This window comes from Balaenoptera acutorostrata, chromosome 2 (assembly GCF_949987535.1).
Source record: "Balaenoptera acutorostrata chromosome 2, mBalAcu1.1, whole genome shotgun sequence".
In the NCBI taxonomy this organism is placed as follows: Eukaryota; Metazoa; Chordata; class Mammalia; order Artiodactyla; family Balaenopteridae; genus Balaenoptera; species Balaenoptera acutorostrata.
In genome coordinates, this window is record NC_080065.1 from 171,438,521 (window position 1) to 171,464,871 (window position 26,351).

A 26,351-nucleotide genomic window follows, 5' to 3' on the forward strand; every position below is an offset into this window, starting at 1 on the left:
TTTGAGTTTCCCTGTGGGCTGCACGATGGGACCTGCGCGCCTGCGCCGCAGACAGTTGATGACCATCCGCGCCCTCCTCCTCTTCAGAAGCCCAAAGTACTGCCTTTTTTTAAGTAGCCTCTAGAACTGTGTTTATTTTATGAATAGTATTCCTTATGGCTGCCAATCTTATTTACCTTTAAGTAATTTCTGAAGTTTAACCCTTTCAAAATACATTGTGTAAACAAGATAAGGATTGCCGTTACCTTTTTTTAAATTTTGTTTTAAAAAAACATTGTACACCACCTTAGTTCACTCTTGTATCCTGGTGAAGCATCTTAATGAGACTTATTTTTAATTAATGAACGTTTCTTAGAAGTTTTGGGACAGACTACGTAATCTTTATAAGTATGATTTCTGAAGAAAAGCAAATGCATTAGTATGTTTGCCTTAAACTTGTAGACTAAACGAACTATTGTCAAATAAACAGTGATAACAGTAAAAAAAAAAAAAAAAAAGATTTGAGTTTCCATTGTTCAAATGTGCCTGAGAAATGACAGCTGCATAACTCTGCTCCCCATTGTACTGCAAGCTCAGTGGCTTGCAAAACTTTGATACATTTGGGGAGGGAAGGAGCAGCTAGGGCACTTGGACGTCTTCCCTGACTGTGGCGACAAAATCCTGCCTGACGAGATGCTTTCTCATCTAGTCTTGTCAGACACCCATGGGTTGTTTACCCCCGAAGGGAGCCTGGGATGAGGATAATTGCTAAGTCTTTGAGCAACACCACCTCCTTTTATCACAGTGACATCTCACTGCTTCAGCTCCCGACACAGGCAAAGGGGGCCCCAGATGTCAGGACCTGAGGTCCAAATGGAGCCATGGGTTGGTGTCACAGATGAAAATAGAGGCATTGAGCAGAGAAAGGGCTCTACTGCTGCAAAGATGAATTCATGCATGTGTTCAAGCAGTGAGTATGAGCTCTTTGGGTACATGGCCATTCTCTGGCCATGTGTGAAGGCAGGACATAGCTACCATGCTTGTGAACTCACAGAAAAATAGTGCTCAGGAAGCATATGCAAGTTCAGTGAAGCATCTCCCCTTACTTTTCTGCAAAGCAGTCTGAGAGACTGAGCAGCTTGGGGACTGGGTGTCCTCACCCCACATCTGCCTGAGAAATAAGTCCGTTTCAGGTCTGGGATGCTATTGCTGTCACTGTGAATAATGTCAGCCCACACGTGGACATCAATCTTGTATTGATGGAAACCCAGTATGGAATAAGGCAGTGGTTTTCAAGCTTTGCTGTACGTCAGGGCCATCTGTGGCTTTTTAAAGTCCTGGGGCACCATACACTTTGTGGACCTTTGTGTCTGACCCCTTTCACTTGAGCATGATGCTTTTAAGGTCCATCCATATTGTTGCATGTATCAGAGCTTCATTCTTTGCGTCTGAATAATATCCCATTGTATGGATGTACGACATTTTGTTTATGCATTCGTCCATTGATGGACATTTGGGTTGCTTCCACCCTTTGGCTATTGTGAATAAGAATAGGCAATGTATAGAGACAGAATTAAAACAGAGTTCTGGTTGCAAGGTCTGGGAGAAGGGGAGAGTGGACTGCTTAATGGGTATGGGCTTTCCATTTGGGGTGCTGAAAATATTCTGGAATAGACAGAAGAGGTTGTTGCACAACATTGTGAACGTACACAATGCTACTGAATTGTACCCTTTAGAATGATTACAATGGGATATTTTATGTTATTTATGGCCTAGACTCCACTAAACTGGTTGGGCCGCAACTAAACCAGATCTCTGGGGTTGGGAGCCAGGCTTTAATATTTTTTAAAACTCCCTCGGTGATTCCAAAGTGCAGCCAAGTTAGAGAACCAGTGGTGTAAGGAAAGGAGGAAGAACCATGTGAATTAAACACCTGACACTCCCCAGGACTCATTAAGTGCCATCTCCTCCAACACCCACCCCGACTACACTCTCACCACTTCTAGTCATTTCCTGTCACCTCATCTGGTGTATTTCCATTTTAAGTGCATGTCACCATCGAATTACCTTGTTTATTCATTTGTTCGGTTATTGTCTCTTCCTACAAAACCAATAGTGTTCAACCTTGCAATGCATTCAAATCACCTGGGGCCCTTTTTAAAAAAAATACCAACGTCGGGACCCTTGCTTGATCACTTAAGTCAGAATCTTCTGGAGGAGGACACAGGCATCTGAAGTTTTTAAGAGCTCTCCCAAGCAATTGAAATATGCAGCCATGGAGGAGACGCACTACCCTGCAATGTAAGCCCATGAAGACTGTGTCTACAGCCCCAGGAACAGCTGACCCAGAGCCTGGTCAGGTGATGCCAGGCTACTGTACAGAAAGTATTTCATTTTATCCTCAGAATAGTTCCCCAAGTAGGTTTTAACAGGTGAGGCAATGCTGGCTCAGAAAAGTTAAGTGATCAGCCTGCAACCAAGCAAGAATGGGAATGTAGTCTAGGGACAACCCAGCCCCCTTTCTGTGCTAATCTAGGTCAGGGGTCTCCTCTGGGTTCCCACAGCCTCCTGTATCCTCATCTCAGCATTGGTCACCCTGACCTCTGTTTATGAGCTGTCTGGGTACCCCCGCCAAGAGAACTCCGTAAGGACCATTCACCATCAGAAGATAAAATAATAAAATGTTATCAAATAATAAGATTAGACAACTATTGAATTCATCAACTTAATTAGTTGATTAATTAACTGACAGTTGCTCCAATCCATGGTGACCCATCTTTTTCTGCCTTACCATTCTGGTTCACACCCCACTAAGATTTCTTGAGCCCCACCCCCCACCCCCAAGCCCTGTGTTCAATGTTTTCATTCTGCAGTCTTGATGAGGGAGGTGGTATTATTCCCAGTTTATACCTGTAGGGTTAGGGAGCATGAGTGTCGATTCTGACAAGGCCAGGCTCCCAACTCACAGGCCTTTACTGAATGTTTTCCATGAGGCTTGCTAGGTGCTGAGTAAACAACAAGCGTGGCTTATGTTCTCACCAGCCAGCAGTCCTTTCAGGAAGAGAGACAACAAGCCAGAATTATTAGAGCAATGTGACTGACCAGTAGAAATGCAGGGAGCCCTGGAAATTGGGATCTGACCTAGTCCAGGGAGGGTTCAGAGATGGCTTCCTGCAGAAGCTTCATTTCACCTGAGATCCAACTGATCTTTTAACAACCAAGAGTTATCAAATCACTCCCCAGTTCAGAATTCCTCAGTGGCTTCCCATTGCCTATTGAATACGGAACCAATTCATTTTGCTTTGCCTGGGATTTCTCCAGGCTTTTTAGCACTTAAATCCCTGCATCTCAGGAAACCCATCAGTCTTGGACAAACCAAAATGGTTGTTCTCCCAACCAAATCCAGACTCCTTAGAGTAGCTTCAAGTCCCTTCACGATCTCATCCCCTCCTAGGCTCACTTCTCAGTACATGAACTCAACACTTACCTCTACTCACCTCTCATCACCTGGACCCACCTCTCACCACCATCACTTACATTTTATTCTCTAGCCACACGGAAGCAGGCGTGGTACCCTGAAACCACTGAGATCTTTCCTCCACCTCTGCTACTGCCCATGCTGAGATCTCTCTTCATGGGCTGCCTCCCCCAAATGCCCACCTGTTAAGCACCTACTCATTCCTCAGGTCTCCGATGAAATACCAGCTCCTCTGGGAAGCCAACCTGCAACTCTATATAACCTTATGCATGCATCCCTCCAAAGACTCTTTACACTAGGTTGTCTTTCTCTGGCTAATTGTCAGATAACTCTAATTAATATAATTAATCAGTTTTAGATTAATTAACTAACAGTTACCCCAGCCCATAGTGACACATCCTTCTCTCACACACTGATATTGTATAAATATGTGTCTCATTGGAGGAGCCAGGGCCTTCTGATGTTTTGTCATTGATAGACTGAGGAGGAATTGATACGGAATCATCTCTGCCACCCCCGCTTTCAGGAGACTACTGGACATGCCAGAGCCTTCATCCACCCAGCTCTTCCTCCTTGTGACCTCCTATGACTCTGAGCGAAATGTTCAAACACGGTGCCTACGCAAGGGACTGGTTTATCTGGACCCACCTGCTTTTCTGAAGAAAGGTTACCTCAGGAAATGCCCTTTTCAACCCTGGGCACATGGGGCTGGACCCTCTTAAGGACTTTCTCTGGAGCACTCAGTGGTGTGTCGCACCCAGCTCTTCCCAACGCCACATTCAGTGACCCCGTGTTCATAACCTGAAATCAGTCACCATGGGAGTAGTTACACCATGGAAGTTGGCAAACACCACAAATCAGGGGTTTTTTTGCTTTTTGTTTAGAGCAAGCCAGTTGTTAAACATTTTCCAGCACACCATTGCAAACACTCACGTTCCCAATTCCTACCCCAAAGATTCAGTCTTCTTAGCTGACCAGACTCTATGAAAGAATAAGATTTCAAGAAGCACTATGGAGGGCTTCCCTCGTGGCACAGTGGTTAAGAATCCGCTTGCCAATGCAGGGGACACGGGTTCGAGCCCTGGTCTGGGAAGATCCCACATGCTGCAGAGCAACTAAGCCCGTGAGCCACAATTACAGAGCCTGCATGTCTGGAGCCTGTGCTCCGCAACAAGAGAGGCCGCGATAGTGAGAGGCCCGCGCACCGCGATGAAGAGTGGCCCCCACTTGCCACAACTAGAGAAAGCCCTCGCACAGAAACAAAGACCCAACACAGCCATAAATAAAATAAATAATTAAAAATTAAAAAAAAAAAGAAAATTCTCCCTATTTCACTTACAAAAATTAATTTTAAAAAAAAAGGCCAGTTGGGGAGAAGGTAAAAATAGAAGGATTCCAGGAGATAGAGAGGCCTACTGGGGAAACAGAAATGAGAGTCATAACATGGACACCCCAACACCAAAAAATAAAGTCCACCAACAATTCGAACACTGTGTGACAGAGAAAGAGAAATATGGTATGATATCGCTTCCATGCTGAATCTAAAAAGAAATGATAAAACTGAACTTATTTACAAAACAGAAACAGGGACTTCCCTGGTGGCACAGTGGTTAAGAATCCACCTGCCAATGCAGGGGACACGGGTTCAATCCCTGGTCTGGGAAGATCCCACGTGCCACGGAGCAACTAAGCCCGTGAGCCACAGCTACTGAGCCCACACACCTAGAGCCCATGCTCTGCAATGAGAGAAGCCCTCAATGAGAAGCACGCGCACCACAACAAAGAATAGCCCCCACTCGCAGCAACTAGAGAAAGCCCACGTGCAGCAACAAAGACCCAACGCAGCCAAAAATAAATAAAATAATAAAAAATAAATAAATTTATAAAAAAGAAAACAGACTTACAGACTTAGAGAACGAATTTACGGTTATCGGGGGGAAGAAATAGATTGGGAGTTTGGGATTGACATGTACACACTGCTAAATTTAAAATGGATAACAAACAAGGACGGACTGTACAGCACAGGGAACTCTGCTCGATATTATGTAACAACCTAAATGGGAAAAGAATTTGAAAAAGAATAGATACATGTATATGCATAACTGAAGCACTTTGCTATACACCTGAAACTAACACAACATTGTTAATCAACTATACTCCAATATAAAATTAAAAGCTTAAAATAAATACAGGAAAAAAACCAATTCAAACACTGTGAGTCTGTTTCTGTTTCACAGGTAAGTTCATTTATATCATTTTTTTTTAGATTCCGCATATAAGTGATATCATATGATATTTGTCTTTCTCTGTCTGACTTACTTCACTCGGTATGATAATCTCTAGGTCCATCTATGTTGCTGCAAATGGCATTTCATTATTTTTTTTTTTTTTTTGACTGTGTTGGGTCTTTGTTGCTGCGCGCGGGCTTTCTGTAGTTGCGGTGAGCCAGGGCTACTCTTCGTTGTGGTGCACAGGCTTCTCATCGCGGTGGCTTCTCTTGTTGCGGAGCACGGGCTCTAGGCGCCCAGCCTTCAGTAGTTGTGGCATGTGGGCTCAGTAGCTGTGGCTCACGGGCTCCAGAGCGCAGGCGCAGTAGTTGTGGCGCACAGGCTTAGGTGCTCCGCAGCATGTGGGATCTTCCCGGACCAGGGATCGAACCCGTGTCCCCTGCATTGGCAGGCGGATTCTTAACCACTGCGCCACGTGGGAAGTCCCCCAGCCCCAGTCCTCTTATCGTCGGTTGTGGTCAACACCATCTCCCTCTCAGAGTCGTTGTGAAACCCACACATTAAAAACTGTGGCTCCTTAGAAGGCTCAACACTTTATAGACATTGTCGTTAAATGCCTCTGATGTGTTCCTGTCAGTAATTGGTTTTAAGACCTGGGGACCTAACCAGGTAAGAAATGAGGTAAGTAAAGGGAAATCCTCTCGTTGCTGGAAAGAGACAATATTAAGGTTTCACAAGGACCTGGTGAATCATGCCAGGTTGATTTTTTTTCTATATCATCTGTGTTTCATAGAGACATGTATAGTGTCTATAACCTAACACGTTCTCTGTAAATGTTCATTAACTTAAAGGAAAGATAAATACACCCACTGGGAAATGGAGACTTAGAAAGGCAAATGCGACTGGCTTTGGTGGTCTTGTATGAATGCAACAAAGATTTGCTTTCTCTGGACTTTTGATATGAAGCTGCTAAGTCCCAATAAGTAATGGGGACTTTCCAAATAGATGGGGAAATAAAACTAGAATCAAATCCATTAGCAACTGAAAATGGGTGAATGAGAATAGTATCAAACATGCCTATGTGTTTGCATTTCTTTAAACCTTGTTCTCTCGTGTTCATTCCTTTAGTCGATATTTTCATATCAGTTCATGTCAGCATGTTATTTTACAAACTCGCTTTTCTGCATCATATTAACTCCAGGAATACACATATAGCACATTCTGCTTTCCATCAAGTAGGCATTTGATCACACCTTTCTCATTGTTATGGAAACAGCTTATCTTTGAATAGTCCGTGCTGGGTCTGGGACTTTTTATTTTGAATAAAAATTTTTGAACAGCTGTTTGACATGATATACACAACAGTGTATATTTTACTGAGGGTGCAAAACTGTTTCATTTGGCAGTGACAGTTTGTCTAGAACATAGGAAAATACAAAATTTCTTGTCCTGTGAAGCTACTGCTGAGAGCAAATATACTTCCAAAACGCCATTAGCTTTCAATCTCCAGATATTCTTTTCTTACTGCGAAAGCTCTCTTTAAAACTTCCACTTACGGACTTCCCTGGTGGTGCAGTGGTTAAGAATCCACCTGCCAATGCAGGAGACACGGGTTCGAGCCCTGGTCCGGGAAGATCCCACATGCCACGGAGCAACTAAGCCTTTGCGCCACAACTACTGAGCCTGTGCTCTAGAGCCCACGAGCCACAACTACTGAGCCCACGTGCCACAACTACTGAAGCCCACGCACCTAGAGCCCGTGCTCCACGACAAGAAAAGCTACTTCAATGAGAAGCACATGCATCGCAATGAAGAGTAGCCCCCGCTCACCGCAACTAGAGAAAGCCTGCATGCAGCAACGAAGACCAAACACAGCCAAAAATAAATAAATAAAAACAATAAAACTTCCACTTAACCAGCTTTCTGGGTTCACCCAACATCTCTGTTTCCCCTGAAAATATACTGAATGCTGTCCCAGTATGCTGAATTCTTGAGGCCAGAAGGCTACTCACTAGCCAGCTGAAACATTCCTGCTCAGTTGAGTTGAGTTATTTTAAATAATCCCCAACCTGATTGTGCTGATTGTAGTTGCTGCTGCAATTATATTGTTTAAATACTACCATATAAATGAACAAACTACAAGAGAAAGGAGGAAGGAAGGAAGGGAGGGAGTGAGGGAGGGAGGATGGAAGGAAGGAAGGAAGGAAGGAAGGAAGGAAGGAGGAAGGGAGGGAGGGAGGGAGGGAGGAAGGAAGGAAGGAAGGAAGGAAGGAAGGAAGGAAGGAAGGAAGGAAGGAAGGACATGGATGGCTTTGTTTGGGGAAACAGAAATCCACAGAAGGGAGCTGTAAGGATTCCAAGGGTTTTCACAGAACCTACGGGACTGTAGGGACCTGAGACTGGAACTCCATCTCTGACTCTCAGCTTTATGTCGCTTCCCTCTCCCCTTTTATCTTTCACAGTAGACACAGACTGTCCATGGAACCAGAAAGCTGAACAGCAGTCTCAGAATTCCTCCTCCTGGGACTCTCGGAAAAGTCAAAGCATCAGATCTTCCTCTGGGCTGTTCCTCTCACATACCTGGTCACCATCTTTGGAAACCTGCTCACCATCCTGGCCAGCATCACAGACACCCACCTCCACACACCCATGCACTTCTTCCTCTCCAACCTGTCCCTGGTCGACGTCTTCTTGTCTTCCACCACCGTCCCCAAGATGCTGGTGAACCTCTGGACTCAGAGCCAAGCCATCCCCTTTGCAGGCTGCCTCGCCCAGATGTATGCCTTCCACCTGTTCGGGACCATAGACAGCTTCCTCCTGGCCGTGATGGTCATTGATAGGTTCACAGCCATTGTCCACCCTCTGTGCTACTTGGCCATCATGAGCCTCCGTGTGTGGGGGCTACTGGTGGCGGGGCCATGGCTGATCACCAACCTCCAGTCCCTTGTGCACACCTGCCTCATGGCTCCACTGACCTTCTGTGCCGGCTCTGAAATCCCCCACTTCTTCTGCGACCTCATACCCCTGCCGAAGCTCTCCGGCTCAGACACACACACCAACGAGCCGGTGATCTTTCCTTTCGGCATCGTCTTGGGCATCAGCTCTCTCACGTGCATCCTCCTCTCTTATACTTCCATTTTCCAGGCAGTCTTCAAGATCCTCTCTGCTCAGGTCAAATGGAAAGCCTCCTCCACTTGCAGCTCACACCTCACCGTGGTGTCACTATACTGTGGCACCATCTTCGCTGTGTGCCTGCAGCCCGCATCTCCCGCTCCTCCCAGAAGGACAAGGCAGCTGCCCTGACGTGTGGGGTGGTCATCCCCATGCTGAACCCCTTTGTCTACAGCCTAAGGAACAAGGACACGAAGGCAGCCCTAAGGAAGCTGGTCGGCAAAGTAGCCCCCTCTCAGTCCTAGGGCAGAAAAGTTGTTCGGCACCTACCATGTTCCAGGACCACTGTTCAGTGCCTGGGACACAGGGATACACCCCATCTCTGCCCTCAAGGCATTCAGAGTCTGGCATGGGTTAGAGACCTGTCAATAAATAATCACAGAGCAACTTGGTAAATGTGTCATATGAGATGAACAAAGTGCTACCGGAAGGGAATGTGCATTTTCCCCATGGTTTATCTTCCCCCAAAGATCAGAGTAGCAGAGAAGACTTTGAAGTAGCCTTAAATTTTCTGGGGTATCAGGCTTATAGTATTGCTACATGGATAATCCTAGTGGAATGAAAGATTAGCTACACTCATTTTAATATTGATAAAGACAATGTGCATTGGCCACATGTATTACATCACTGTGCTTCCTAAGTGACTTGGGGGGGGGACTTTGAGAGGATCTGTTGAGATTAGCTCACTTGCTATTGGATTCAGCAGCCACCAGCCTCAGTCTCACAGGGGCCTTGTGGTCCTGACTTTGCATGGGGATAATTGGCATAAAAAAGCCACCCCATTCCCCAGATTGGAACATAGGAGATGCTGGCATTTGGATCATGGGTACTGTGATTCAACAGCCTGGCACTGGACCCTGAAGTCTGCATCCTTAACAAGCTCTCCAGGTGGTCCTGAAGCAGGGAGTGCACAGAGCACAGTGGGAGGACACTGGCCCTGGATTAGCTCCAGAGTCCGCGTGTTTCCTGTGATGTCCATCACCTGACTCCAAACCCAATACAATTCTACCGGTGCTATCAGCAACCAGTGTATGGGGTGGCCTGGAACTCATGGAGAGTTAGTGGTAGGGGTTGAATTGTGTCCTCCAAAAAAGATAGGTCGATGTCTAACCTCTAGTACCTCAGAATGTGACCTTATCTGGAAATAGGGTCTTTACTGAGGCGATCAAAGTAAAATGAGGTCATTAGGGTAGGTTCTAATCCAATAAGACTGGTGGACCTATAAAAAGGGAGAATTTGGACACAGACATGCACCTAGAGAGAATATCATCTGAAGATGGAGGCAGAGATCAAGTTGATGCTTCTACAAGCCAAGGAACACCAGAGATTGCCAGCAAACCACCAGCAGCTAGGGGAGAGGCAAGGAACAGACACTCCCTCACAGTTCCCAGAAGGAACCAACCCTGCTGACAACTTTGATGTGAGTCTTCTGGACTCTAGAAGTTTAAGGGAATAAATTTCTGTTGTTTAAGCCATGCAGTTTGTGGTAATTTGCTATGGCAGCCCTAACAAACTAATACAGTTTGTTTAGGAAGGGCCAGCATCATGCAAAGACCATGCCCAGATATATCATCTCAAGTCCATGACCTACCCTGTGTTCTGGTTAAGGGAGTTGTGCTACAACTGGAGAAAAAGGTGAAGAATTCAAGCTGCATGGATTCAATTTCTGGGTCTCAGAATAATGACAATAATGATATCGACAGCTGAGATTTATTATGTGCCCTGTACAGGGCTAAGCCCTTTATATACATTATCTCATTAAATTTTAAACAAAAACCCTACAAGGTAGGTAATATAGCTCCTTATTTTGCAGATGAAGAAACTGAAGCTTGAAAAGTGAAGCTGCTAATAAGCCATAGCGAAGATTCAGAGGACCCATCCCATAGCCCCAGGTCTTAATGACACACGATATTGTCTAGAACTTGGTGCCTAAAGCAGGGGTTTGCAAACTACAGTCCATGGGCCAAATCCATCCAACAGCCTGTTTTTTGTATGGCCTGCAAGTTAAAAGTGCTTTTTACATTTTTAAATGGTTGGTAAAAAAATTTTTTTTAATTTTTTTTTTTGGCCGTGCCACACGGCATACAGGATCCCAGTTCCCCGAGCAGGGATCAAACCCGTGCCCATTGCAATAGAAGTGTGGATTCTTAACCACTGGACCACCAGGAAAGTCCTGGAAATTTTTTTAAAGTAAGACTATTTCGTGACAGATTGAAATTATATAAAATACAAATTTTAGAGCCCATAAATAAAGTTTTATGGGAACACAGCAACGCCCATTAGTTTATGTATCATATATGACTGTTTTCAAGCTACAAGGCAGAGTTGGGTAGTCTTGACAGAGACCCTATGGTGTGCAAAATCTAAAATATTTACTATCTGGCCCTTTACAGAAGGATTTGCTGACCTCTTTTCTTTAGAAAAAGTAAAGCCTGATACTCAAAGTTGTCCATGAATCAGAAGCATCAATATTATTGGGAGTTTGCTAGAAATGAAGACTCAGACGTCATCCCAGACCACTAAATCGTAATTTTAACAACCCCAGGAGAGTTACATGAGCCTTAATGTTTGAGGATCACTGGGATAGATGGGGGATGGAGGGAAGCTGTAGAGACTTGGAACTTGAATAGGCCATCTGTTCAGAAATATGAGTGAACCATATCTGGGGCATTTTTCCATGGGCATTTTCCATTTTTCCCTGCCCTAGACAGGGTCCTGGAGAGGATGATGGTCCATGCCAAATGCTTTGAAAGAACTGCAGCTACAGTTGGAGTAAGTGGCCATGAGGTGGCGATAGTGCCATTTCACAAAATGGATTAAAAGCTGCTCTTTTTCAGAAACACAGATCCTGGCTGTGAACTGGCCCAGTTCCACCCACCTCCGGTGTAATCATCCCCTGGGAGCCAACAGCATGTGCAACGTTCTCTTGGTGGGACAGAGCCCACAGTGAGGGGAGAGTGAGTGTGCAGGGAGCTGTGGTCAGACCTCACCACAGGGATTGGACAAAGGGCAGAGGAGACAATGATAAGGGTTAAGCAGGTGTATGGGAGGGCAGGTGCTTCCGAACAAGCCTGCTGCTAAGTTATACCATGGGTCAGGGATGAGCAAACTTTTTCTGTAAAGGACCAGAGAGTAAATATCAGCTTTATGGGACATACAGTCTCTGTTGCAATGACGACTCAGCTCTGAGGCTATAGCGAGGAAGCCACGGTAGAGAGTACATTGAGGAAGGTGCGCGGCTGAGCACCCATGAAACTTTATTGACACTGAAACTTGGATTTCACATCATTTTACATGTCACAAAATATAGTACTTTTTTTAACCATTGCATTGAAAAATGTATTAAAGTCATCAAAATGATGCAGAAAGATTCTCAACTAATATCTACCTTCTGTGTATTCCTCTTCCCCAAATTGTAGCAATAAAATATAGCACGTAGGGGGTTTCGTTTGTTTGTTTTAAAGAAAGTAAAACATATTGCAGAAATGGATCTGGCTGTTTGGGTTTTAATGACAGGTATTTGTCCACTCCTTTTCTCCCCTCCCCTCCCCCACCCCAGAAACCTTCCTACATACTTGCCTCTCCTAATATGGCTGGCTACCTTGCAACAGGTGCTCCCAAATATAACAACTACCAAAATATCTTGACTACATCTCACAAAGAGGAAGTCGGGAAGAAGGTTCCACCTTCTGTATCAACTGTCTAGGCTCCACGATTGCAGAAAAACCCTAGTTAATTTGCAACCCAAAAAATCCTGTCTAAAATCTGCCATCTAATGTGGGCTTTCTAAAATTACGTATCACCGGACATGTTAATCCTATGGTTATCACTAAGTCTTCCTTCATGGACACTAGGTTTGACAGTCTTAATTACAAAACAAAATTATCAAAAGTAGCATGAAATTTGGTTCATGAACTGTAGTCTTTTGTTTTCAACCATTTAAAAAATTTAAAAACCGTTCATAGCTCAAGAGCCAGATTTGGCCCTCAGGCCCTAGTTTGCAAACCCCTGTATAGACAGATGGGAGTGACAAGCAGCAGGGAGACCAAAAGGGACTAAAACGTGAGAGGTGAGGAAAGCTGAATCCCCGTATCAGAAAAGGAAGGGATAAACAAAGATGGGGCCACAGGATCTTTGTATATGCTGCTCCTGTCTCTCCACTCCCACCCTGAGTTAATGCCTCCCCAGTTTTGAGATTTCAATGCAAACCCCACTTTAAGGAAAGCCTCCCCTCACCCCCTCCCTATCCCAGCTACATCAGGTGCTCATTATCCCCTCATTCTCCTTACCATATCAATGATTTTTACATTCATTTGTGTGACTCTTTGATGAATGTCTCTTTCACCCACTTAACTTTGAGCTGAGAGCGAGGGAGCCATACCTCCATGGTTCACAGGGCTCAGCAGCCACTCAAAATTTACTTGTTGAGTGAATGAATGAATGAATGAACAAATGGATGAATGAATGGATGGGTGGGAGGATGGATGGATGGATGGATGGATGGGAAGGCAATGTGATGGCAAGACTCGGATGCCACACGAGGTGGTCGGGTAGGCTGGGTTGGAACAGAGATGTCTAACAGTCAATGTTAAATTGTTGCAGTTGCAATGTAAACTTCCCCTCCACTCTCCCAAACTTCAGTAAAACCCATTCCACACCCAGGGGCCTTGGGTGAGTGGGTTTCTGATGAAATCAAGGAGAGGAGTAAGTGCCTCATCCTATAGACCAGGAACATTGAGCTTACAGTGAAACTATTTAATTCAGCAACAACAGGAGATCATGAGAAAATAATCATCTAGAGATCTGCCAAAATCTCAGCAAAGATGTTGGAAGAGGTTTGAGCCAGTCTTATCTAGATCTGAAGGAGCAGAATGACCCTGGACAGTATGAAAGTACAATAACATTTCTTTCTCTCCATATGGGATTTTATTGGGTATTTAAAGCAGTTTTAGAGATTCATATACTGAGGATCATAGAGGGAAAGTGACTGTCCCAAGGTCACATGCTGGATTAGGGTGGGGTGGGGAGGAATTGCAATCCAACCTGGTATGACCCTAAAACCTGATCCCTCCCTCCACCATGATGCTGGATGGCCTCTGAGGTGGGTGACTTTCCCAAGATCATGCTGCAGCTTGGAACAGTTCAAGTTGTGCCCATGTGGGGTTCTGGGGGACAAAACATACCACCAGAGTGGGTAGAAAGCCACTTCCAACAAGACATGAGGAAGGATTCAGTAAGGCTTGAGCCCAAGGTCCTGGAAAGGGAGCTCCTACTTCCAAATGTACATTTGCCAGAGATTTGGGGAGTCACTTCCTTCTCTATGAATCTGTGTAGTGGGAGGTCCCCAGACCACACTCAGGTTCGATTCACTAGAAGGACTCACAGAACTCAGCAAAGTTGTTATATTCATGGTTTATTACAGGGAAAGGATACAGATTAAAATCAGCAAAGGTAAAAGGCACATGGGGCAGGGTCCAAGAGAGACCAGGCACAAGCTTCCAGTTGTCCCCTCCCTGTGGTATCACGTGGACAGTGCTTAATTCTCCCAGCAATAATGTGTGACAACACACATGGTGTACTACCAACCAGGGTAGCTCCCTTGAGTCTTGCTGCCCAGGATTTCCACTGGGGATTGGCCACTGTTTTAGTTTCCTAGGGCTGCCATAACAACACACCACAGACTAGGTGGCTTTAACAACAGAAATTTATTTTCTCACAGTTCTGGAGGCTGGAAGTCCAAGATCCAGGTGTCATCAGGGTTGGTTCCTCTGAGGCCTCTCTCCTTGGCTTGTAGATGGCCATCTTCCCCCTGTCTCTTCCCATCATATTCCCTCTGTGTGCACACATGTCTGTGTCCAAATTTCTTCTTCTTAGGATGGCAGTCATATTGGATTAGAGTAAAGACTTCATTTTTATTTAATCACATGTTTAAAGACTCTATCTCTGGGACTTCCCTGGTGGTGAAGTGGTTAAGAATCCGCCTGCCAATGCAGGGTACATGGGTTCAATCCCTGGTCTGGGAAGATCCCACATGCCATGGAGCAACAAAGCCCATGTGCCACAACTACTGAGCCTGAGCTCTAGAGCCCGCGAGACACAACTACTGAAGCCCGTGTGCTGCAACTACTGAAGCCCACACGCCTAGAACCTGCGCTCTGCAACAAGAGAAGCCACCACAATGAGAAGCCCGCACACCGCAACAAAGAGTAGCCCCTGCTCACTGCAACTAGAGAAAGCCCGTGTGCAGCAACAAAGACCCAATGCAGCCAAAAATTTTTTTTAATTTTTAAAAAGACTCTATCTTCAAATACAGTCACAGTCTAAAGTACTGGGGGGTTAAGACTTCAACATATGAATTGGAAGGGGCACACAATTCAGCCCATAACAGCCACATAGACATGGCTGACCACCTACATGGCTCATCTTAGTTAGTCTCTGGCCCCTCCAGAGGTTAAACTGATACAGTGTGGCCCAAGGCCCCCACTATAAATCGCACTGTTAGCATGAATTAACTGGCATGGCCCCCAGGTATACAAAGAGATTCTTACCAGGTAGGATACTCCAGAGGCTTACAGGCTACCTCCCAGGAGCCAGTCAAGGGCCAGACCTTTCTTTGGAATGTGCAGGAGAGCCCAAGACCTGGGAGGGAGGAGGGAGGAGCTAAAGAATGACACGGGGTCTCTGCCTGGCCCTGCCCAACCCAGGCTTCTTGTCCCCATTTGATCGACCACTCTTTTCCAGGTTGCCTCCTTACCTCTGGGACAACCAGCATCTGGGAGGCCCTGGTGGCCACACTAGCACCCCCAGGCCCTGCAAGCTGGGCACTAGGGCAGCTCTTGAAATGGCTGCAGGTAGCTAATTGCCAAATGTGTGCCAGGGCCTGCACAGAGGCCTTGCCAGCAAGAAAGTCCAGCAGAGCTAATAAAAGGGAGGTACTGCATGTGCAACAGGGGGCCCTGCTGTACCTCAGCTTCAGCTCCACAGCTGCCTGGCAGGGCTTTTCCAAGGGCCATTGGGAGGCTCTGGCCAAGATATGCTGCCCCTCTGACTGCCTCCCAGGTGATACCGTATCCTGCCTCAGGAAGATGCCTAATGGTAACTCAACCACCCTCTGTCCCTCTAGTTCCTCAATGCCACCACAGTGGACATCTCTGGGAAGCCACCTCTTCCCTGGTGCCTCTGAGGACTGACTCCCCGCCAAGAAGGACTGTGCAGGCTGCAGCAATTGCCTCATCCTGAAAGATGACAGATGCATGTGAGCCTCCAATGTGGCGACAACTGGAATGACAACAGGAGGTGGAGGAAACGCCCCATAACCAGCTCCATCTTCCGTTTCCCAGGAACGGAGGACCCCCAGAGAGGTAGCAGATAGGGGAATTAGCCCACAGACACATGCCTCATTCCCAACACCTCCTATTCCCATAACCTTGATAATAGGGGGAGTTTTTCTTCCCTTTGGATGGATGAGGAAACTGAGGCCTAGAGAGAATGTCTTCATTTGGTGTCTCCCAGAAGCTGATCCTGAGATAAGGATTCAAGGGCAAGCAGTTTATTTGGAAAGTGATCTAGGAAATGCTGAAAGGGAGGTGGAGAAGTGAGACAGGGAAGGGAAGGGAATCAGTAAAGAGTGCATTGATATGCAAGTTTCCACTGTGGGCAGCTGGAACTCAATCCCATGGGGACCTCTGAGAATCAGTTTGGAAAACACACCTTAGTCACCCCATACAAAGGGTGAGGAAGCTAGGGTACTTATCCACCAACTTCCATTGTCTGCCACAGAGGTGTAGAGCTCCACTCAAACCTGACCTACCCCCCTGCCTGAATTTCAACAGATCCCTGTTTCTGCTGGGGGCTGATTTATCCATCAAGCATCATAAGCATAGCACATAAGCCAACAATGTGAATATTTGGAGGAAAGAAAACACATACACACACACTCCAAAATCCAAACAGCAACTAGCAAAATTCAGATGAATAATTGTACAAACTTCACAAAGTGTGAAATTTAGCATTCATAATCATTGTATACAGTTTGTAGATCATTTGTTCTCACTTATCAAGAATTTCTGATTACCAACTGTGAATTAAATGAGCTACATGTAGCCAAATAAATGCAACAGGAAAAGTATAGAAACCCTGTCAAAGGGTTTACCAAAAAAATAACAAATATTGATGTGACCTGTGAGTGTTCTTCAATCATCTGACATGATATGGGTGGGGCCAAGGGCTGCTCTCACCCCTACATTGGTCTCCAGCTCCTCTGAGTTAGAGTACCCCAAAGGACACTAGCCCTACAGCCCTTCCCCTCAACTTGTGAAGAGGTGTTGTCTTGACCCCCGACCTCTCTCTCCACTGTCGCCAGTTGCCTCAAAGGCATCTGGGCAGGGATCTGATGGTGTGCACTCCACTCTCAACCTGACTCCTCCCAAACACACACATCCAAGAAAAATTAGGGACTTCCCTGGTGGCACAGTGGTTAAGAATCTGCCTGCCAATGCAGGGGACACAGGTTCGAGCCCTGGTTCGGGAAGATCCCACATGCCACGGGGCAACTAAGCCAGTGTGCCACAACTACTGAGCTTGCACTCTAGAGCCCACGAGCCACAGCTACTGAGCCCGTGTGCCACAACTACTGAAGCCCACGTGCCTAGAGCCTATGCTCCATAACAAGAGAAGCCACCGCAACAAGAAGTCCGTGCGCCGCAACAAAGAGTAGCCCCTGCTCGCCACAACTAGAGAAAACCCGCATGCAGCAATGAAGACCCAATACAGCCAAAAATAAATAAATTTATTTTTAAAATTTTTTAAGAAAAATTAACAGAGCCTGAGACCTGCGAGGCACCATCAACCATACCAATATATGCATAACAGGAATCCCAGAAGGAGAGAAGAGAAAGGGACAGAAAGAATAGTTGAAGAAATAATGGCCCCAAAATTTCCCAACGTTGATGAAAGACATGAATCTACACATCCAAGAATCTCAATGAACTCAAAGTAGGATAAACACAGAGATCTACACCAAGACATATTATCACCACACACACACAACCTTCTCTGTACAGGCCTCCATCACCTGGCACCTGATCTCCCACCTGAACATTCAGCACTGAATAAGACAGACAAGTATTACGTGGTCAGCCCCAGTCTGAACAAGGAGACAGATAAACTAGAACAAATCACTGAACTATAAAGTTCAAGCTATGGCAAGTGTTAGAAGAAATGAAACACAGTGATGTAATAATGACTGGACAGTGGTAGGTGGTCAGGGAGGGGAGGGCCTCCCAAGGAAGTGCCACTGGACCTAAAGGATGAGAAAGAGGCAGCTTCAAATGAACCAGTGTTTCCCAGGGAGAGGGAACTGCAAATGCAAAGGGACTGGGGCAAGAACAGTTTGATGTGAAGGAGAATCGGAGCGGAGGTCATGGTGGGCCATGAGGACAACAAAGGATATGAGGCCAGAAGTCTTGTTGTGGCTGGATTTTATTTGTGGGAATCTGATTTTATTTTAGGTAGGGTGAGCAGTTATGGGAAGACTGTTCAGCAGGGGTGTGCTATGATCTGATTTCAGGTTTTTAAGTCCACTCTGGGCACAGCATGGAGAATGGAATATAGGAGTGAGGCAGGTTAAATTTTCCAAAATGACCACAATAATATCTCCCACCCCACATTCGCTTGCACAAAGAATGTTACAAGTTCACCTTGACACACCACCCATTGACAGAGGTGGAGTCTATGTTCCTTCCCCTCGAATCTGGTGCCGGAAGTAATACAGTGCGACATTCCAAGCTGGATCAGGAAAGGTAATGTAGCTTCTGCCTTGTTCATTTTTGAAGCCCTGGGTGGCTATGTAAGAATCCCAACTACCCTGACTACTGACCTGATAGGAGGAACCCAGTTCACACCAAGAGGCCTGTGGCGGTGCCCTAGTCCACAGCCCCTGTGGAGGTCCCAGCCCACACCTGGCATCAACTGCAAGTGAACATGCCTCCAGATGATTCTGGCCCCTCATTTGTTGAGTCACCCCTAAGCCTCTAAGTCCTTCCAACTGAGGAGTAGAAACAATCAATGTCAGCTCTGCCCTGCCCCAATTCCTGACCCACAGCATCTGTGAGCATCATGAAACGGCTGTTTGGGATGGTTTGTTAAAGAGCAGTAGTAACTGGAACTGGAGGGAAAGGGGAGTGGAGAACTGGGTGGAGGAGGGAAGCACCAGAGTGGCATCCGGGAAACTAAGGAACAGGGGTTGTCATCAAAACGAGTGGTGCCAGGGCTTGCACCAGGCTGGAGCAGTGGATGGGAGCAAAGAGAAGGGATTTGTTCAGGATGCATTTTGGAAGTAAACCCCAGAGAACTTTCTGTATGCGATCACCAATGGAGGGTGGATAAGAGGAAAGACTAGGGCCCGCGACTGCGCCAAGATATTCAGAGCTGGAGCCCAGGAAGGTAGCACAGAGCCCCCGTTCCCTCCCGCTCCCGGCCCGGGCGACTGACTACATCTCCCAGCATCACTCGCTCAGGCCGCGGGAAGGGGAAAAAAAAAAAAAAGTTTGGGCCAAGCATTCCCGGAATGCGCTTCCTGCTGGCGCGGGGCGCGGGGCGGGGGGCGGGCGGGGAGGCCCGGGCGGGGCGGGGAGGGCGGGGGGCGGCGCGGCCGGAGCCCGGGGCGCGCACTCCGCCCGGCCCGGGCCCCAGCATGGCCGAGCCGCTACTCAGGAAAACCTTCTCCCGCCTTCGGGGCCGGGAGAAACTTCCCCGGAAAAAGTCGGACGCGAAGGAGCGCGGTGAGAGGGGGAGGTGGGGAAGAAGGGGCGCCGAACCCCACCCGTCCTGGAAGCGGGTCCCGGGGCCCCAAGGAGGGACAGGGGAAGCCCTGCGGAGCCCCCTGCGGGCCGGGGTTGGGGGCCGGGGCACGCAAAGGTCCTGAAAGTAACGGGCTGGGGGGAGAGGGGGCGCGGACCGTTATGTGCGCCTGGCCAGGGATGCCAGCGCTGCGGCTCCTTGGGAGGCCCGGGAGGGGGCCTCGCCCCTGACAGGAAATGGGGCCGAGGCAGAGCGCCTTGAGAGTGCAGGGGAGGAGGAGCTGGGAGGCCTAGAAACTGGGGCTTATTCAGGCCGGGCAGGGGACACCCTGAGCCCTAGAGACCTGGGATGGGAGATGGGGGCGTACTCCTGCAGAGGGAGAGAGGCGGTGCATCAATCATGGTGGCTACCCCCCACCCCCTCTCACCTATTAACCAGTGACTGCAGCTACACCCAACCTTAGGCAGCCCCAAGAAACTGTCCCCTTTATACAGATGGGGAAACTGAGGCACGGAGCAGTTGGGTCATTTACCCAGTGCCAGTGAAGTGACTTAACAGCTCTGTGGACTATGCTACTAAATGAACCCAGAGAGAGAGTCCTGGGGAGTGGAAATCTGAAGTGACCAGAGGAGGGAGTCCTTAAAGAAATGGGCAGGACCTTAAAGAAATCAGAGCTGCGTGGGACAGGAAGTCCCGGAAAGGAAGGAGTTAAAGGAAGGAGGGCAGAAGACTCCATGGATCTGACCTCTCCCCAGCCCTTCCCAAAGATTCCCAAGGTTCCCACAGCAGAGAGAAGGGACAGGGGTGCCCACGCACAAACACACACAGGAAACAGCCCGGGATGTCAGAGAGAGGAGGATGGAGCAGGAGGGGGAGGTCCCAAGGCATTGACCGTGGGGGTCAGTCCTGGGCTGAGAGACGGTGGCAGCGGGTTTGGAAGACAGGCACGGAGGTGGGGAGTGACATGCTGCAGGTATGGGAGAACCCAGCAGGCACTCACTCAGTCATGCCTGCTCCTGTCTTCCAAGCAAGCTAGGCAGCGTCCACTGTGGGCTATGTGCTTGACCAAGATATGAGTGCCTATGCTCTCCATGTTGAGCTCTCCGAAGCCTCCCTGAAGGGCGGCATCAAATCCCCACATTTCACAGGAGGACACGGAGGCTCAGAGATGGAAAGTGACTTTCCCAAAGCCACCCAGTGAGGAGGGACAAGGGCAGGGCTCCATGCAGAGTTAACGAGAGGTGTAGGGAAGTAGAGTGGGGAATGCAGGGCCCAGGCCCAAAGAAACCCCACGGGACCTCTGAGGCTGGAGAGCAGAGGGACAGAGTCCTGTTTGGGATACCAGGGCCAGGGAGGTTGGGGAAGAGGCCATAAGCTGGTAACAGATGAGACTGCTGGCCTGCAGCCACCCATTCCGAATGAATGTATGGAGTGTCAGTGCTGAGTGCATTCTCCTGCTGGGGGAAGAGCCCTGGGCCGGGACTGCTCTGGGAGCAGTGGGAGGCTGAGTCTCACACCCCTTGCTCTCTGCCAGGCCGCCCAGCCCAGCGCCCGGAGCCCAGTCCTCCAGAACCAGAACCCCAGGCCCCGGAAGGACCCCAGGCTGGAGCAGAGGGGCCCCCCAGCCCCGAGGCATCTCGGAGCCCGGCTCGGGGTGCCTACCTGCAGAGCCTGGAGCCCAGCAGCCGCCGATGGGTGCTGGGCGGGGCCAAGCCACCAGATGAGGCCACCTTGGGGCCCGGGGCAGCTGGCAGTAGGGAGCCTGCTGGTGAGATCTGGTACAACCCCATCCCTGAGGAGGACCCCAGACTCTCGGCACCTGAGCTCCCAGGCCCACAGCCAGGCTCAGCTGAGCCGGAGAGCCTGGCCTCCCCAGGTGAGCACAAGCCTTACACCCCGGGACCCCCAAGATGACTACAAGCCTCACCCCGATCCCGAGCCCAGATTTCTGGACCCTGAGGTCTGCTCTCCCCATAGGCGCAGCCCCCGCCAGTCCCCCAAACAAAGCCTCCCGCACCAAGTCCCCAGGCCCGGCCAGGCGCCTCTCAATGAAGATGAAGAAGCTGCCTGAGCTGCGGCGCCGCCTGAGTCTGCGGAGCACCCGGGCTGGCCGAGAGCGTGAGCGAGCCGCCCCCGCGGGGTCCGTCATCAGCCGTTACCACCTGGACAGCAGCGTGGGGACCCCGGGGCGGGCGGCAGTGTCTGAGGGCGCACGGGGCCTGAGGGCCGGTTACCTCAGCGATGGCGACTCTCCTGAGCGCCCAGCGGGGCCCCCGTCGCCCACCGCCTTCCGCCCCTATGAGGTGGGCCCATCGGCCAGGACGCCCCCCACTGCACTCTGGGGCCGCCTCAGCCTGCACCTGTACGGGCTGGGGGGGCTGCGACCGGCACCTGGGGCCACTCCGCGAGACCTCTGCTGCCTGCTGCAGGTGGATGGGGTGGCCCGGGCCCGAACGGGGCCGCTGCGTGGGGGGCCAGACTTCCTGCGGCTGGACCACACCTTCCACCTGGAACTCGAGGCCGCGCGGCTGCTGCGGGCCCTGGTGCTGGCGTGGGACCCCGGCGTTCGGCGGCACCGGCCCTGCGCCCAGGGTACCGTGCTGCTGCCCACGGTTTTCCGAGGTAGGATGCATGGCTGCAGGGGAAGAGGTGTAGGGCACAGGATTCAGCTCAGGGCTCCCTCCTTCCTCCAGAGTGCCCAGGGAGCTAAGCCCAGGATGGGACGTGGGTTGGAGTAGGGGCCAGGGCCCAGGAGCCTGTGGGGCAGACTCGACTCAGGAGGTCCCCTTGTGTCTTCAGGGTGCGAGGCCCAGCAGCTGGCTGTGCGCCTGGAGCCCCAAGGGCTGCTGTATGCCAAGCTGACCCTGTCGGAGCAACAGGAAGCACCAGGCACAGCTGAGCCCCGAGTCTTCGGGCTGCCCCTGCCACTGCTCGTGGAGCGGGAGCAGTCCCCGGGCCAGGTGCCCCTCATCATCCAGAAGTGTGTTGGGCAGATCGAGCGCCGAGGGCTACGGGTAAGTCCCTCACCCCACCCTAGCTAGCCCCCAGACCTCAGAACGACTCCCCAGAACACCCAGGGTATGGAGGCCAGGCTTCCCCCTACCCCACCTGGGGAACTCCTGGCTCCAATCCCAGCCTAGACAAGGGCAGGCGCACCCGCTCCCTCCAGACCCTAGCACCTAGCCCAGAATTCATGGGTCATCTGTTCATTTAGTGACATAGGATCCCAGCCCTTCTGGAGCTCAGAGTCTGATGGGGGAAAAGACATGACTCTAATAAATCACATATGTAAAACTGTGGCTGGGATAAGAGCAAAGAAACTGGGAGAGCTTAAAGCAGGACCTGAGCCACTGGTTGGGGTAGTCAGGGAAGGCTTTCCAGAGGAGGTGACAAGTAAGCTGAAAATGAGTCAGAGTTTCCTGAGTCAAAGGAGGTGGGTGCCAGGACAAGTGATCCAGAGGGTCTACAGGGCCAGGCTGTCCAGGCAGCCAGGTGGGATCCCCCATGACAGGTGTCAGAGGAGCAGGAAAGCAGCCAGTGAAACTACAGCCAGCCCCCAACCTCTCAGCCCATTGCCACTGTGATCTAGGCCTCTGGCCCTCACCCACAGGGCCCTGATCAGTCTGTGGCCCTGACAAGAGGACATCTCTCTGCTCCTACCCCCAGGTAGTGGGGCTGTACCGTCTGTGCGGCTCAGCAGCCGTGAAGAAAGAGCTTCGAGATGCCTTTGAGCGGGACAGTGCAGCTGTCTGCCTCTCCGAGGACCTGTACCCCGATATCAATGTCATCACTGGTCAGCATGCCCCTTCTCTCTCCTGCCTGCTCCCCATTCAACCCTCACCTCAAGGCAGTCCCTGTGGTCCCTCTGGGACCTCACCCCTTCTGTCGGCCTTGTTTTCATCTTCCTGTACCTATCCTCCTCCTGTTCCCCTGCTCCCAGCCCCAGCTGAATCTCCAGCCTCAGAAACCAGCAGTGCCCTGATCAGAGTGGGCCCTGTATCCACAGGCATCCTCAAGGATTATCTTCGGGAGTTGCCTACCCCGCTCATCACCCAGCCCCTCTATCAGGTGGTGTTGGAGGCCATGGCCCGAGAGCCCCCAAGCAGGGCTCCTTCCAGCACTGAGGGCACCCGTGGGCTCCTCAGCTGCCTGCCAGATGTGGAAAGGGTGAGTTGGGCCTGGTGGGAGCAGGCGAGACAGGGAGTGGGCTGACATCAGCAGAATGTTTCACCCATGCCTGGGCCTGTGATGGCCATGAATATGTGGCATTGTTACAATTCTAGAAAATAGGTGCTATTAGTATCCCCACTTTATAGATATGGAAGCCAAAGCCCAGAGCAGTTGAGTGAGTTACTTAAGGTTTCACAGGCAGGATGTATCAAAAATACAGACTCTGAACACAGGTGTGTCAACCTACCATAAGGGAAGTTCCTGGCTGTGGTATCCTGGAAAAGTCCCGACCCTCTCTGTGCCTCAGTATCCTCATCTATAAAATGGGATTAATACCAGCCCTGCCTAACACACAGAGGAGTAGGCTCAAGCCCAAGTTCTGCCATTTCAAAGTTAAGTTACCTTTCGCTTCAGTCTCCCCTCCAGCAAAATGGGATCATAATACTAATACCTAATGGTTAAGTCTTAGCTGGGTCATCACCCAGCTATGAGACCTTGAACCTCAGTTTCCCCATTCTGAACCGCCTTAGTCTCCCTCAGGTGAGACAGGGGACCGGCTTTGCCCACCTCATGCTCTCCCTACCCTCTCCGCTCAGGCTACACTGACGCTTCTCCTGGACCACCTGCGCCTTGTCTCCTCCTTCCACGCCCACAACCGCATGACTCCGCAGAACCTGGCCGTTTGCTTCGGTCCTGTGCTGCTGCCGGCGCGCCAGGCACCCGCCAGGCCCCGCATCCGCAGCTCTGGCCCTGGCCTCTCGAATGCAGTGGACTTCAAGCGCCACATCGAGGTGCTGCACTACCTGCTGCAAGCCTGGCCAGGTGAGCTGGCCCTCGCCCCAGCCCCCGCGCCGCCGATCGTAGCCAGGCCGCCGCTACGATGCTTTCTCCAGTGGCCAATTAGAGTCTCGGGCTTCAGGCAAGCCACGCCCCCTAGTCCGAGTAAGCTGGTACCTGGTTGCCTCAGCAACCAGTTCTAGCTCAGCCAGTGAAATCCTGATCCGGTCGAAGGCCTTGCCTTTCGACCGGCCAATCAGGGGCCTAGCTACCTAAGCAGCCAATCAGAGGTCTAGTTGCCACCGCTGGGCGTGACATCATCCAAGCCCTCCCTCTCCCTCTGCAGATCCACGCAGGCCCCCCGAGGCTCCGGAGCTCGTCCCTTACCTGCGGCCCAAACGACAGCCGCCGCTGCACTTGCCGCTAGCGAGCCCCGAAGTGGTGACTCGGCCCCGCGGCCGGGGCGGCCCCGAGAGTCCCCCGAGCAACCGCTACGCCGGTGACTGGAGCGTTTGCGGGCGGGACTTCCTGCCTTGTGGGCGGGACTTCCTATCCGGGCCGGACTACGACCACGTGACGGGCAGCGACAGCGAAGACGAGGACGAAGAGGCTGGCGAGCCGACGGTCGCCACCGACTTCGAAGACGACTTCGAGGCTCCCTTCAACCCGCACCTGAACCTCAAAGACTTTGATGCCCTCATCATGGACCTGGAGAGAGAGCTCTCCAAGCAGATCAACGTGTGTCTGTGAGCCGGGCGGGGCCGGACCCCGATTACTAAGGCCGGGCTCCTGGTTGCTAAGGCGGTGCCCTAACGACCTACGGGGACCAGACCTGTAGCTCAGGCCTAGCTCCTGGTTCCTGGGGAGTTGCCTAGTGACCAGCCAACCCATTGCTGAGAATCATTCCTCGTTTCCAGTGCTCAACATTTGGGCACCGGTTGCGAAGGCCGGGGATTGGGAATTTTCGGGACCAGCTATTGTGGCTATCTTTTCTGAGTACCAAGGGCTTCTCCCCGGCTGCCAAAAGGCAGTTCTGCTTGCAGTGCTGGCTGGCCTCTTGCTTCCCCTTAGCCAGGGAAACGCCAGTTACTGTGAGCATCACCCTGGGATGGTGAGACACCCCCCAAGTCAGTCCTCTTGCTGCTGCCAACCAAATCAGTATTAGCTTTGAGCACTGCACTCTGCTTCTCCCTCGGCGGGCCCAAGGACTATCATGAGGTACTGTTTGAGGCAGGGTGGGGGGAAAGCCCCTATCCTGGGCTCTGGCTGGATAGGGGCAGCCTGAGGCTTATAAGAAAACAGCTGGTTTCCCCACCCTCTTTTCCAAGGAAAACCCCATGATTGCCTCAAACCAGCAAAAGTAGATAGCAGAGTATGGCCCTTCCCTCCCCAATTCTTCCTCCCCATTCCTGAAGAAATTGAGCACTTATAAGACCTCCCTTTCGGAGGGGCCCCACCTGAAGTGTCAGGCTGGGGGCACTTTGGTACGGAACATATTTATTGCCTCCGTGCGTGTGTGTCTGTGTGTGAGGACTAGTGTGCATGGACATGTCTAGAGCAGGCATGTGGGGCTCTTTCAGGGACCACAGAGCAGGGAAAGAGTTTGCAGTGCCCAGGCACCCTGAAATCCCCAGTAATGGTGCCTCAGTGAGCCCCAGAGTTCCAGTGGGAGAGTAGGGTCCCCTCCTGTCTCCTCCCTCTTTCCCTCACTTCCATCTTTGTGGACAATAAATCAGTATGCACAGGTT

The 26,351-nt window shown here is 50.2% G+C and overlaps 2 protein-coding genes across 2 annotated transcripts; both read left to right on the forward strand.

Moving 5' to 3' along the window:
- The first annotated feature begins 8,163 nt into the window (after positions 1–8,163).
- On the forward strand, positions 8,164–9,101 carry LOC103013696 (olfactory receptor 1I1). Its single transcript, XM_028164318.2, is given in 2 exon segments — positions 8,164–8,953; positions 8,956–9,101. Coding segments are annotated over 2 exon segments (936 nt in total).
- Positions 9,102–19,456: 10,355 nt separating this feature from the next.
- On the forward strand, positions 19,457–26,350 carry SYDE1 (synapse defective Rho GTPase homolog 1). Its single transcript, XM_007173465.2, has 8 exons — positions 19,457–19,637; positions 21,191–21,532; positions 21,634–22,278; positions 22,456–22,670; positions 23,323–23,449; positions 23,663–23,823; positions 24,423–24,648; positions 24,950–26,350. Exons 1-8 carry the CDS (start codon positions 19,550–19,552, stop codon positions 25,351–25,353), a joined length of 2,208 nt encoding a protein of 735 aa, XP_007173527.2. The 5' UTR covers positions 19,457–19,549; the 3' UTR covers positions 25,354–26,350.
- The last annotated feature ends 1 nt before the right edge of the window (position 26,351 follows it).